We start from the raw sequence: 14,953 nt of genomic DNA, 5'->3' as shown, positions 1-14,953 counted from the left end.
ATAAACTACAAACACATGTAAAATCAAAGTAGTATCTATAGAGCTTCTAAGAAGCTTTTCTAGAAGGTCTTATAAAATTAATCTATTTTTATCTACTTTTATATACTTTTACCTAATTATATAGATATTTACTGAAATACCTATGTATATCTATGACAAGTTGCCAAAATCATTCAAATAACAACTATTTTTAAAATTATAAAAGAATGTGATTACAACCTAAAAATATTCTATAAAGGTATTGCAATTTTTTTAAATATTTTTAAGCACACTATTAGAATTTAAATTTTGATTTTATAAATTATCTAATTAATTTAAAATTAAATAAAAAATTATAAAACTTATAAAACTTAAAAATTTAAAATAAAAAGCCAATTAGATTATAATTTCTAATTATTTTTATTTTTATTTTTTAAAGATTTTGAGTTTAAATTTAAAAATATAAAATATTGATGATTTATATCTTAAATCTAAGATTAAAAAAATAGATCTTAAAATGTAGATAAAATAATTTATTAGAATATTATTAGGTTAAAATTTATGTATATTAAACTAAATTTACAATTCATAAATTTTAAATTACACAAACACATATTAAGTACTTCAGAATAAACAATTATTGTTATTAAACCTTGTTGTAAGAGCCCATGATAGGTTTTTAGTTTTAAATATCAAATTTATAATTAATAATTTATCATGATATTAAATAGTTAAAATAAATTTGATTATTTTAATAGAAGAATTTTATAAATTATATAAATACTAAAAAAAATCAATAATTTTGATAAATTAGTATGGAATGATACACATATAATACAACTTGTATGATTTAAACTTATCAACCATGGTTGTATACAAAGAAAAAATATTTGCAAATAAAATCTCAAACAACCAAATATATAAATAAATATATTTTAGATGTTGGAACAAATGATGAATTGCAAAATTAATGTGAAAATTTAGAGAAAGAATGCTAACACCTTGGAATATCAGAGTTTTACATGGTGGTCTAATCATGCATGAACTGAACCAGGAATTGTAGGATAACATTGAGAGCATCTTGTATTATGATTTTCATACTCTTAAACCTGCATTGAATGAGGGTATATTGGGGCTTCGAATGCTTTGTTTACAAACCCGCTCAAAAAATTTATGAAATAAATGTTCTTCAAGTATCTCAAAAATATAAATATATATGCACAATTCGTGAAGTTGTGGCGTGGTTTGAGAACATGATGTTTGACCTAGCAGTCAAAATCAAGCAAAACACTGTTTTCGATGAAGATATTTACTGCAGAGACCATGTCATGTTTCGATTATAGCATGAAATTGGGCATTAAACTAATGTATAGTTAAGGTATAAGAGGACGGAAACGTTGAGTTCGCACTTCTACAGTTCTGGTAAAGGATAATGAAGTTAAACTGTACATGAGCAGGCATAGCAGCTGACGACTCACCAATTCAGCAGTGATTGCCTCTAACATCGTATCTATTATCCTACTGTTTTACTGGATTCCAATATTGGTCAAAATCCAATGCTCTGACGAAATATGAAGGAAGCAAGAAGGGTTGTCAGGTTTGCATCTCAGTGTGCCTAGATTGTCACGCCACATATGTTCTCAGCGATGACTCACACACGCAGTTTCAAATTCTGAAGTGTTCGGTTTTATTCAACTGCTCCAACGAGATTTTGGACTAAAGAGCATAATTCTTCGTTAATTCCACAATTGGTGATCAGTTATAGACCAAGCTAGAATCCTGAAATCCTTTTTTATGACAAATGGATTAGAAGTGATGCAGTCTTTGGTATACTACACTATGTGCTTCTCACTGTTTGCTGTAGATTTCACCTTCTAGAACGCTCTCCCTTCAGTTTAACCCAAGAAGTTCATGATAACAAGATAAGGGACGAGATTGCACACAGCAAAGTCTGTCACCGCCCTTTCTAATGGAAGTTCATGCACAAAAAATCTGCAATTTTCGTATTAACTGCGATGGGTAGCCAGCCCACCTAAACCACGCAAATGGTTGGAGACGACCATTTTAAACATGACAATACAGATAATGTGGAATTTATACTCTAAATTCCCTGTTAACAGAGTTTAACTGCATCCGCTAACAGAGTGATCCTAACAATTGAATGGTATGAGAAAGATTCCTCCCAAGAAATAAAGCTCTGTTATGCAGACAGTTAACTGCAACAGTGAAGTTTTCGATGCAACGCCAAGAGTCGTGATGCCAAAGTGGAATTTATTGGACAGTATGCCATTCCAGAATTAGTGAAATCTTTGATTTGTTCAACTGCAAGCGTTGAACATCTTCCTGAATCCAAGGACTTACCAAAAGAAGCGAACCAGAGAGAAATGCACAACATTCCTTTAAGTGCCGAGGTGCCGATGCACAGCGTCGCCTGAAAGAAAAAAACATCAAAAGGAAAGGTGCCCACAGTTGCTGTGCACACCTCCTGCAAAATATTACGAGTTTCCGCAAAAATTTCGGTAAGGGTTGAAAAATTGATCACATCAAGTCGAACGAAACAAGACAAGGAAAGTTCAGGATGCAGTATTACAGCAGTGACAAATCAGAACTGCAAGGTTGAAAAATACTTGCCTGTGTAACTTTCGTTATCAAACCATAAATACCGCACAAACCAATGATTTGCACAGATCCATACAGAAGATCGTTGTCAGTATCACGCGGGAGCTTCGCATCTTTCGCTCAGAAGGGGAAGGATCGAGCTAGGAGTTAAAACCTTCTTCGATTGATCTTACTGTTCTCTATATGTAACTCGAATGCATTGTTCCAGGAAAGTTAGGACGATAAGATTTCGCGTGAGGGCCTTAGCATTTGAGACTGCGTTATTGAAAGAGTAAAGATGGTTAAAGTATCGGGTTCGGACTGAAAAAAAGATGGAGATGTTTGAGATGTCCATGTATGGCCAAATGAATGTTTTGTTGGGGTCTTGGCGTGATCTAGACGCGCAACTTTAGATATGGACATCGTGATCCACCACTTGGCCAACAATGTTAGGGTAAGAAATTTCAACAGGGGAGAAATCTCTTCTCTCGTGCATTCGCCGATAAAATATCAAACACCTTAAGAGTCCGAGAAGTCTATCGGTGTTCACGGTCTCAGCCATCTGCCATTCTATGACCGTCAATGTAGCATCTTTTGGAAACTGGGATCCTCCACACGGTCACGGACATCTCGTGCAGAGCACTGGGTTCAGTAATTACTGTTCACATGTCAGGATAACTAAGGCTGTTGATTGACGTCCAATAATGCTCGACCCTACCAGATGACAAGGTAAACTCTTCATTCGGAAATCGGGTGCAATCCTTTTTTCATTAGCTGCGTAGTAAGTGAGGATCTTTTCCTCGATAGGTTTGATCCAGAAGGAAGACTCGGTATTCGAGAAGCAGGAACCCACCACTTGTTCACAGATCTCTTACATTCTTCTCGAACAGTGTTTTCTTTAGAAAGTAATGGGAGGACGGAGGGGATTCCTACTTCCCAAGGATGCTATCTTATCGTCCTTTCTCGTGTCCAAGCTGCTGAATGCCAGCATCTGTTCTTCCGTAGAACACTGGGAATTTCACATCCAGTCTCGAGCTACACCAAGCTAATTCCTAATTTTGACACGGGGAATCTTCCAATGGTCATCATCAGTAGTTGGTTTGACTCTATCAATCTATGGAACGTATTGCGAATGTGGTTTCTCGACTCTCCTTAACGTCCCACTAACTTTACTGTGGGGAATCTATGGAATTCCCGCGCCCCGATGCTCTCGCTCGATGTAGTGACAAAGCCGCCATTCTGGGTTTGTCCCCGCTGTTCCACTTGCCGCAGCAACAGTCCTGTGGCACGGTAGGGATCGTGTTTGTAGAAAGAAAGAGTCCAACAATGCATGAGGGAGTCATCATTCACCTCTTCGGTCGAATAGGATGTTTTCACTTTGTTTAATTGTTTGATTAGTGTGGATCCCTTGAACTTTTGGAGTACAGTGACTTGGATCAACTGTGGACTTCTGGTTGGATTTTGACAGCTTGCTCCCCTCGTTTGGCTTACGAAGTGACGTGAGACTGCTTCTTACAGCCGATCTGAATCTTTATGCCAGGTACCAAATTGCCACACCTAAATTCTTGGTGGAAGGTTTGTGTGCGTTGTGGTGTTTGAGGTGTTACAAGGGACTGTTGTTGAGGAAGTAGTTTGCAAGAGATCATTGAATGGAATATTTATGGATCTGGATTGTTTGATTGTCTTGCTCTCTTCCCAGATTTGTCAGTTGCTGGTGGGATTTTGTTCCAACTTAGCCATCTACTTAGTAATTTCGTATTAGACACAGGCGGTGAGCAGGGGTTTATCTATTTGACGAGAAAGTTCGAGTGCAGATCAGGGTTGGTCCTTCTGGGAGCATCTTCAATGACAAGCTCTGAGTGGTTGTAGAAATGCGAATTAGGAAGGATGGGAGCGTCGCAAGTGGTTGCGACACGATATGGGAGCCAGTACGCTTACTAATGAAGGGCGGATGATATTGTTTTCTTTCCGTGAGGATCATGTTGGAAGGTAGTCGATCAATCACCATTTCAAGCGTTAATCCCCACTTGTCTACTCTACTCTGCGATCGATAATACCATACAGACAGCAGTCCTTGTTAAAGACCATCATTTCGATAATTTAGTGTAGTGTTCGTTCCTTCAATAGAGTAGGGAATGTCCAGAGTTCTTTTCTGTTGCTCTTGTGATTGTGGTGCGCTCGCTGGAGAACTTTGCTGGGTTTTCTATTGCTTGAAGCCGTGCTGATATTGCTCTCAGCTGGGATTCTTCTCTGCGTCAAAGGTTGCTGATTGTAATAGCGGCTTGCAATTTTCTGTAGTGAGTTTTGTCACACTTCAGTGAATATCATTGAAATGCATTCCTAGTGTTTGAGGAGAATGTGTTCTATCGGTAAAGAAAATTGTCCGACTTTAGTATAATGATCTACAAAAGGACCTCGTTGGCTTCAAGCTGCGCGCAGCTGAGTGAGAGGTGTAGCAATTGCTGAAATATCCTTTGAGGATGTTCATGGATTTTTGTTTATTCGAGAAGTCCAGTAACAGACATGTTCTTTGGTGTCTAGGGGCAGCCTATTTGATGTAGCGTTCCCTCAGAGTAGAATCAGGGCTCAGATTGCAGCAGCACTTGTACATGAGGATTATTTGAAATGCCAGATTGTTATCTGTCGTCTAGCGTAGTCAGATACTACGTTACCTTTGCAGAATCTAATTTGTCACAGCACACCCTTGCCCTCGGGATTGTAAGTTTGAAAAGTAATTCTTTTTAGTTTCTAGTACCATATCAGTTTCTTATTTATCTCAACGGCGTGTACAGAGAATTATCCTGGAGTTACTTACAACTTGAGCAATAACTTCAATTTGCAAGCTGAAAGGATTTTCAAGCTTTCTGGTGGAGACGACTGATTGCTTTGTGTAAAGCGGGAGTAGAACTAGCGTACGCTGTATTTCATTTGTTCCAAGCCAGCTATCTACAATCAGCTTAGATCTAGTTCATGCGATGGCTGAATCTAAGGATACGATACCTGCCATTGGAATAGATTTGGGGACCACAAATAGTCGTGTGGGTATCTGGTTGAATGAGGAACATCGTTTCCAACTCATCTCTAATGATCATGGTAAACAATCCACACCCAGCTATGTCGCGTTCACTGAGACACAGCGTCTCATTGGAGACGCTGCCAAGGATCAAGTAACGAGGAATCCTGCGAACACAGTGTTTGGTACGTTTCTGGTCAAACCATGTGAATTTTTGTGATTATAACTCAAGACAGAAGCTTAAATGTGTAATAAAGAAGATAATTGACATTGATTACTTCTCAGGCGCACTGCTTCAAATAAATATCGAAGTTTTATTCAAGAATGGGGTATACATAGTGAGAGTTCCATGGGCAGTCTAAAACTATGTGCATTTGCTTAAACAAAATAATCACGGTTGAATTGCATAAGAAATCCAACAATTTAGAGCATGAGGTTAATTTCATATCAAATTTTGCAACAAATCTTGACAGGGTTACACTCATCTCAGTGGAAGGAAATTGAGTCGTGTTTCTGTCAACATTGACAGTGTTGATTTTTTTTTATTACAGATGTTAAGCGGTTAGTTGGTAGAAAATTCAGCGATTTGCGTATCAAATCTGATAAAGTGAACATTCAGTGGCCATTTAGAGTGTCATGTGGTGTGGATAATAAGCCAATGATACATGTCGAGTACAAGGGTAAAGAGAAGGTCTTCTCTACTGAAGAAGTATACTCGATGATCTTGGGGAAGTTGAAAGATCTGGCGGAAGTGTATTTGGGGTCAGTTGTTGATGAAGCTTCTGTAAGTGTTCCTCTTTGCTTCAACTCTGCACAAAGACGAGCCACTCGGAACGCCTGCAGCATGGCCGGTTTTGAAACAGTCACTCTTGTTAATGAGCCTAGTTGTGCTGCCCTTGCTTATTTGTTGGACAAGGATCTTGAATCACTTGGTGAGCAGAACATTATGATTTTTGATCTCGGAGGTGGTTCGTTGGACGTCACTTTGCTCCGCATCGATGGCCGAGTTATAGAAATAAAAGCAACAGCAGGAGACAGCCAATTGGGAGGAGAGGATTTTGATGTCAGAATGCTTCATCATTTTATTCAAGAAATCAAGCAGAAGTATGAGAGAGATATCACTAGTCATCCTCGTGTCGTGAGGAGATTGAAAAATCAAGTGGAGAGAGTGAAGTTAGCCCTTTCATATGAAGCGGAGACGATCATTCAAATCGATTCCTTGCTTGAGGATTTTGACTTCCACTCTAGTATCTCACGTATCTGTTTCGAGGAGATGAACATGGACCTTTTCGAAAAATGCATCAAGTGTGTGGAAGATTGTCTCCAGTATGCACAGATGGATAAAGCTGACGTCCACAAAGTTTTGTTGATTGGTGGTTCCAGTCGCATCCCTAAGGTGCAGCATCTTTTGACTGAGTTCTTCAATGATGGATCAATAATCATCAAGTCCATCAACCCCGATGAGTCTGTTGTTCTTGGTGCTGCTGCTCGATCTGGAGTCTCTCATGGTTACAAAGAACTTTCCAGCTTCCTTCTTGTGGATGTTACTTCCATATCCTTATGTGTGGAGACAGCTGGAGGTGTGATGCATGTGATGCATCCACGAAATTCCAGCATTCCGAGGAGTAGTGAACAATTGTTCACTACAGTTCATGATAACCAGGATGGAATGTATATCCAAGTGTATGAAGGTGAACATCCTCAAACATGCAACATGTTGGTTGCCGCATTTGAGTTGTCTGCGATAGCACCTGCTCCACGTGGTGTGCCTCGGATCCTTGTGCGTTTTGACATCGATGCATACGATATCTTGACGGTTACAGCCAAAGATGAGACAACCGGACAGAAGGTGAAAATTTGCGTGGTAAGGATTACAGAACCATAAAACCCTTCAGATTAGTGTATTTTAACTATCCAAGTTTTATCCTAGAATTGATTGTTGAATCTTTATGCAAAAGATTATCGTCAGTCAATGATTTTTGTTTATTTAATTGTTGTTGGTGGCTCTGGATTACAGCTAGAAACAATGAAAAGTAAAGAGTCAGTAACACTATCCTTTTCACATGCCAACCTGTCATACTTACTACGTTGTGGTCGTGTGTGAGATTCTACCTGCAGGACGAGGTTGACATTGCCAACATCACCGTGCATCACGATGAGGAGCGCTGCCATAGGCTTCCAATCCAGGTTTGAAATACCCCACAGCTCTTGTGTAAATTGAATCGAGGGACGTTTTTATTTATTTATTTAAAACTTTCTCGTTTACTTGTAGGTGTGTAAACCCTCTTCGTCATCTGAAAATTCAAACCAGTCCTATACCTCGTCAAGACTCCACGAAGCAAGCACCACCGTGGAGAGCAGTTCAGAAGAAATTTTGGGAGCACAAGTAGATGAATTATACAAAATCGCAGAGAATAATTCAGATGAATTTTCTGAGGTGGCCGAAGGGAGCGATGAGTGTGAACCGGATGCTGAAGAAAAACAAGAGTTAAAACAGAAGTTGGAACAAAAAGCTGAGGAGCTTGTGCTTAAACGGGGGTCTCGTTTGGGCGACAAGAAAAGCGACGGGAATGCAGTTTCGGTTGAGGATGTTCCAGAAGCCGAGGAGAGCAGATCACGAGAACTTTCTGTTTCACCTCAAAATTATGACTCAAGCAATATAGTTGAGGACGACCCCACCGAATTCTCTGAAGTACCAGAAGTATTTGAGTCTTGCAATGCTGTGGAAATGGTGTTTGAAGAATACTTTGAGCCACCCCAATCACATGGCTCAATCGTTGTTGAGGAGAGTGGATCGATAGAGCTCGGTGAGGTACCAGAAGTATCTAAACCAAGCCACGTCGTTGATAGCAGGGTACGTGGATTTCCTCAACCCCCACAAGCGTCTGGGTCAAGCAAATTGGTGGAATCGTCACAAGAGTTTACAGAGGTAGAACAAGTACATGGATCGAGTAACTCCGTAAACAATGGGAACCAGGAAACTTCTGCACCACTACAAGCATCTGAAATAAGCCAATCCGAGGAGAGCAGATCGCAGGGCGCTTTATTAGAGAGGATAATTGAGGTTGTCACTGAAATAGCGTCAATCAAAGACTTCAAGGCTCACAAAAAGGAGTGTTCCACGCTCACAAGGCGGGTTAAGGCACTCGTCCTACTATTTGATGAGTTCAAAGATAGTGGATTAAGTTTGTCCGAAGAGGTCTTCGCATGCTTTAACTCCTTAAAGTCAGAACTAATCAAAGCCAAATCCTTGCTTCTCTTGTGCCACGATGGAAGTAAGCTTTATCTGGTGAGTTTCTACCACGTAATTTTCATGCTTCCTGTATGAAAGACTCCACCCATGGTTTTCTGGAACATCTATATCTTTGCTTTTTAGTGCGGGGTTTTGGATAACGAAATTTTACTGAAGGCATCGTATTCAACTGCCGTTGGTTTATCTGTTTCAGTATTGACTTGCTGACCTTCGTCGTGGGGACTTTGTACTGTGACACCTCGAGTCAATCGAATTTGATACTCTTTCATTGTCCTGAGAGTGCTAAAAACGGTCTTTGATGAGCCTAGAGAATACGTTGTTGTTTCAGGTCTTGGAGCAACAAAAGGTGGCAAATAAATTCTTGTTGTTGAACATGAAATTTTTGCAAGCATTGGACAAGTTGCCAGAGTTACAGGACCTTGAAATCCCTGAAGAAGTGCGGGAGCAGGTAAATCTTACCTACACCAAAGAGGACATATTGTGGACCGGAATACTCCCGAAGAATTGTACTAATTTTTATCTTTCATGTTTGACGTTGCGCTTCTTACCACATTAAAAGCAATTCAAGTAGCCTTGAACCACCTTGCACAACATTGTTGCGGTCCACAACCATCCTTCATCCACAGTGCACTCAGTTTTTTGGTGTAGCAGATTCTGTGGCTGCTGAACTTTGATTTTTGCTTGTACGTTTGGACTGGCATCAAGCCAACTATTTTGATTCAAGCAATAGTGTTCTCCAGCGTGAAGCAATTTGGTAAGTTCTAATCAGAACTTCCTTGAACACTATTCTAATCTTCCACGTTCTCCAGGTTGAAATGGTACAAAAGCAATTCAAAAGGTCAATCGCCGTTGAAGACCCCGTTGACACCCTGCTGAATGCTGAGTTAACTACTGCTCTGGATGGGTCACACGAACGCTCGAGAGATCAACTGGAAAGAGTTGCTGCGCAATTCAAACTTGAGACGGCAGAAATGCTGAACAAAGAAATTCAAGCTTTACATGAGATGAAAATGAACAAGGGACCAGGTCTAGAGGATGTGCCATATAATGAGCGAGGATTTGAGCAAATTTTGGAACTTTTGAACGACTTGAAGATTCTCTTCTCACAAGAGCCAGAGCTAGATCATCCTGAAGTGACAAGTTCCCAAGAAGTCCAGGGCACTCTTACAGAGAGCAAGTCACGGGAAACTTACGAACCCCCTCATTCCACTGGATCCAGCACAACTGTCTCGGATATGTCACATGAATTTTCTGAACCATCACAGGCAACCATCCGATCCAGCAACGACGTTAAGAATAGGTCACAAGAGTTCTCTGAACCGCCGCCCCCTTACGCATCAAGCATTGGTTCAGGAATCACTTCACAGGAATTTTCTGGACCACAAACATATGGGTCGAGCAACTCTATGGAAAGGAGATCGCAAGAATTTTCTGATCGACCACCAGTGTACAATTCCAGCAAGACAAGCATCAGGTCAACACGTGAGTCCTCTGAAGCTCAACAAGCTTACGAGCTAAGCAAGACGTTGAGGAGTAGACCGCAGGAGTCTTCTGAGCCAGTAGGAACTCAGAGATCAAGCAGCGCTTCTGAGAGAAGATCACAGGGGTTTTCTGAACTTGAGCAACAGAGCTCGAGTAATGGTGTGGTTACCAGTTCTCGTGATCACTCTGAACCAACTCACGTGTATAGACCAAATAAGACTTTTGGGGGCAGGCATCAGGATGTTTTCGGGCCGATACCAACACATCATTATCGGTCAAATAGCGGCTCTGAGGCCAAGCAACGTGAAACTTCTGAATTCTATCCCGTGAACAAGAGAGACGATGGGTTAGAGAGCAGACCACGTGAATATTTTCAACCTCCACAAGAATCTAGGCCAAATGAAGTTTCTGAACCATCACCAATCCATCATCGATCTGGGAGCGCCTTTGGAAGCACACATTACGAGTCTGCTGCTCTGTCTCCAGTCCACAAGTCGGGCAACGCTTCACAGAGTAGGCGGCATGATTCATCCGACCGATCAGCATCTTTTAAATCAAGCTCCACCTCTGACGTAAGCTCTGAGGAGTTCTCAGGGCCACTTCGAGACCATGGATCAGAGCATAACTCCGGAGTTGCGGAACATGGGGGTCATGCCTCTCCAAGATTATATAGGTCTGCGACAACCGCCGATGGGCCACCTAAAGTACCAGTCAATGCCCGCAGCGCCTCCTGCCCGCTAGTTAGGTCAAGTGATGCAATGTTTGAAGATGTTGTCAAGAAATATTACTGGGACGAAGTTCTGGCTATGACGGATAATTTGCAATCCAAACGGCTCGGAAAGGGTGGTTTTGGTGTTGTGTACCTGGGGAAGTTGAACAATGGAAGAGAGGTGGCGGTGAAAGTCCTGGATGCATCTTCTCAACAAGGGACAAACGAGTTCCTCAATGAGGTTTTCCTACTTCTATTGTCTGTTTTATTTATTTATTTGTTTATTTATTTATTTTATTTTTCTTCGTCTTCGTCTTCTGCGTTTCCTCATCATGGAATTAAACTTTTCTATCATATATCCCTGTGGAAATGTTGAATTATTTAAAGTTTATGTTCCTGATCTCATTAAATTTTCTCGTTTGGTCATGTTGGGATAGGTGAATCTTCTCAAAAGAGTGAATCATGTGAATTTGGTGAGGCTCTTGGGTTATTGTCAAGAGGAGAGACAGGTTCTTATATACGAATTTGCAGAAGAAGGGAGTATATGGGACCATCTTCAAGGTCAGAATTACTTCTCCTGGAAAGAAATAGGCAGTTGTAAGATTTGTTTTTGGCTTGCAGCATTAGTCAATGAAGCAGAATTCTTTTGACTTTTGGAGCACCATGGCAATCGGATTTTGCAACTCGATTGACGTGTCTCATGCAATGAAATGCAATAGGAGCAAAGAGCCTCGACTGGAAACAACGTTTGAATATTGCGTTGCAATCTGCCCGTGGTATGATGATCAATGTTCCCGCATTTGTTTTCAGTATTAGCCCAGCAAAATCTCTTCTGACCTTGGATAGAACTGGAATGGGTGAACAACACCTAGGAGTTGCAACACCATTCCCAATTTGCTAGTTTGTGTGTTCATCACGAACCAGGATACGTGTCGATGATGAAGCTGAAGAATCCATATTGATCATTTTTTGTATCAGGGCTCGAGTATTTGCACACCGGCTGTAATCCAAGAATAATTCATAGAGACATCAAAAGTCAAAATATCCTGCTTACGAAAGGCATGGTAGCTAAGGTTGCTGATTTCGGCCTGTCAAAGTTAGGAGCTGACCAAGATAACGTCATGAAGACACATGTTACCACTATGGTGAAGGGAACGCTTGGGTATCTAGATCCAGAGTATGTCTGCTATCCGCGTCTAGCTACTGAACCAATGTGGTAGATTGCTATTCTAAGTGTGTTGTTTGTATTTCTCGATCCCTCACCTCCGAATTTTGCTTGTTGCAAGAGTCCTACTTTTCGGTGTGTTTTCAATGCTCCGCACCGTTAGAACATGCTGTGTAATCCGCCGGAAACGTGTCGCCACTGGTTCATCGACCTCCCATGACTTTCGCCAAGGCCTTTTCATGAAATACGATACAGCAGTCTGACCAATCTGTATGGTGCAGGTATCTCAAAACGGGTCAGCTGACAGAGAAGAGTGATGTATACAGTTTTGGAGTTGTTCTGTTCGAGATTATTACAGGCCGAAAACCAATCAACAATGCCGACAAGCATTGCTTCATCGGCGATTGGGTGAGCCAGTCTTTACCGCTCTTCTGACGTTGATGTCAAGCTCTGCCTGGTGTGAGTAGTAGAAGATGGTGTTCGTCTCATAAGTCTGGCCGGACTGTAGCTCTACTTTGTTGCATGTTCACAGAAATTGCTTCGATGTTCTCACATGGTAAACATACGGTAAAGATTTTGTCCTGGCTGAAGTATAAAATCGAGGATTCCCTTCACTCCTATGCGAGTATGGAACTCCAACCGTGCTGACTCTGTCTGAAACTGCTCTTGAATTCCAGGTAGAGACTCAATATAATAGTGGTTCCGCATCCAGAGCACTCAAAGCCGTGGCAGATCCAAAACTAGGTGGTCATTACAACCCGAAGGCATTGAAACTAGTGATAAATATTGCCAAGCACTGCATACAACCGCATGGAGTAGATCGTCCAGAGATGACTCAAGTAGTCCGTGTACTTGCAAAAGCACAGACGAAAGAAGCTGATGAAAAGAAAGCCTCATGGTTACCTTTCCTGTAATTGTTAGACCTTCCCGCATGTATGCGTCACTACGCAGTTATGAAAGCATTCTTCTCCTCATATTCTTTCTAACCTGTTCAGTTCATGTCATTCAGCATCCACGGAACTCAACTGCTGTGTGAACTTGAACCCAAATTCGGTTATGAACCGTGTCCACCGCTGTTGCTAAGCATGAATAGCTTCCACCCACAAGCACCAAACTGATGTCGTTTCATTTTGAGATATGGAAGAAGCTTCTGCAACAAACTCCACAGAAGCAAAGCTTATGGTCAGTGATTTGGAAAATGACTGAAACAAGACGTAGTTAACATGAGGTAGAGGTTGCATTGTCCTCATCCACATCAAGAGTTTTGTGAGGATATTGCAGAAGGCATTGCATGATGACTGTGAATATGAAGTTGACAATCCCCTTTTTTTGTATTACAATGCATCAGTCATGGATGTAGTGTGCGTTTAAAGTCTGGAGTAATTGTTTAGTGACGGGACTTTTACTCTGAAGGTTTTGTGTTGGGAGCATATTAGAATTGTAAATGTTTAAATTGTTGCTCTGATTTCCTTTTAGTGCACTTAATATGCTGAAAATAATTGAGGAAAAATATTTATAATATTTCGTAAAAATCAAATGTGGCAGCTAATGCTAGATAGTTAGAAATGTGCATAACAGGAGTTTGGGACAAAAATATAGTTTAGGTTAATCCAATATGAATGATCAAACATTAATTCACTACTATTTCTATGAAACATTGAAGATTTTTTAAACCAAAATATATACAAATTCAATACATGCAATCTGAGACATGTTAAAAAACAAGAGAGGAAAAATGTAATTGGTTTTGGGTTTGAATCATATCCTATACCTAAATGTGACATGAATGACTCACCCTGAAGCCAAATCATCAAGCCAAATTATATAAATCAATAAACAAATTACTACTTATGAAAGTAGGGCCATCATTTGTAGCATGCAATTTTTTTTAAAAAAACTCAAAACTAATGCCAACTTGTCTCAAGTTATTTTAAAACATGTATAAACATAGTACAAAAAGTCTTCAAATCAAAGAAATTTGGACTCTAAGTTGTTAAATTATATTTGTCTTAAAACAATGTACTAGTGCAGTAGAGCGTCAAACAATACTAATAAATAAAAAAAACTTAGTCAGTGTAAAAAACAATGCAAAGATTTTAAACTTGATATAATATAAAAATTGGACTTTATGTAAATTATTATTTGTTGATATTTATAACAGCAATGTTGAACTATCAATTTTAAGATCTAGATTTTAAGGTCAATATATTATGTCTTTACTATTTTATTCAATTATATATTATACTAAATAATTTATAACTTTTAACAATACTATCTAAATGTGTTATACTTTGGAATTTTTTCACAATATCTTATTGTATCCAAATCTTTATATTTATAAATTTAAACTTTTGTATAATAATTTCTAACAAATAAAATTTTTTAAGTCTTATTGTTAATCTCAAATGTGTATATATATATATATATATATATATATATAACTATTTTTTTACATTTAAATACACATATAAATCATTGTAACTTTAAATATAACTTTATTTAATATTTTTATAGAAACTTAAAGAGCTCTCAATTTATATATGAAACTTCTAAAGTTTTTAGACTTGATGCTTTAAAAAATATGAAATAGAAATTATCTATTTTAAAAAAAATTAAAAATGCTTTCATGCATTACTCGAAAAATTGATTTATTTTTTTTTAACTTTTTACTTGTATATAGATTGATATTATACTTTGATGTAAATTTAAAATTAATTTCTAAATTTTAAATTTAAATATATATATATATATATA

The 14,953-nt window shown here is 39.2% G+C and overlaps 1 protein-coding gene and 1 long non-coding RNA gene across 5 annotated transcripts; one reads left to right on the top strand and one right to left on the bottom strand.

Annotated features, from left to right (window-relative positions):
- Positions 1-1,959: 1,959 nt before the first annotated feature.
- LOC141045596 (uncharacterized) lies at positions 1,960-2,899 on the bottom strand. The gene is made up of 2 exons (XR_012217881.2): positions 2,611-2,899; positions 1,960-2,464 (listed from the first exon to the last, which is right to left on the bottom strand). It is a non-coding gene; the product is annotated as an uncharacterized LOC141045596 (long non-coding RNA).
- An 815-nt stretch (positions 2,900-3,714) lies between these two features.
- LOC112284239 (uncharacterized) lies at positions 3,715-13,533 on the top strand. Of its 4 annotated transcripts, none has more exons than XM_090252217.1 (14): positions 3,715-3,820; positions 4,046-4,117; positions 4,447-4,566; positions 5,370-5,775; positions 6,142-7,454; positions 7,709-7,777; positions 7,863-8,879; positions 9,172-9,291; positions 9,653-11,275; positions 11,472-11,595; positions 11,754-11,810; positions 12,013-12,211; positions 12,481-12,607; positions 12,877-13,533. In XM_090252217.1, the coding sequence occupies exons 4-14, from the start codon at positions 5,553-5,555 to the stop codon at positions 13,111-13,113; spliced, it is 5,109 nt and encodes a 1,702-aa protein (XP_090108343.1). In that variant the 5' UTR covers positions 3,715-3,820; positions 4,046-4,117; positions 4,447-4,566; positions 5,370-5,552; the 3' UTR covers positions 13,114-13,533. The 4 variants fall into 4 exon arrangements, with proteins under 4 accessions (XP_090108343.1, XP_024379649.1, XP_024379650.1 ...); XM_024523881.3 differs by having other exon boundaries at positions 3,726-3,867; XM_024523882.3 differs by lacking the exon at positions 4,447-4,566 and having other exon boundaries at positions 3,726-3,867.
- Positions 13,534-14,953: the final 1,420 nt, after the last annotated feature.

This window comes from Physcomitrium patens, chromosome 7 (genome assembly GCF_059467195.1).
Source record: "Physcomitrium patens ecotype Gransden chromosome 7, ASM5946719v1, whole genome shotgun sequence".
Lineage (NCBI taxonomy): Eukaryota > Viridiplantae > Streptophyta > Bryopsida > Funariales > Funariaceae > Physcomitrium > Physcomitrium patens.
Note: the sequence above shows the minus strand (reverse complement) of the source record. Positions and strands in the feature narration are given on the sequence as shown.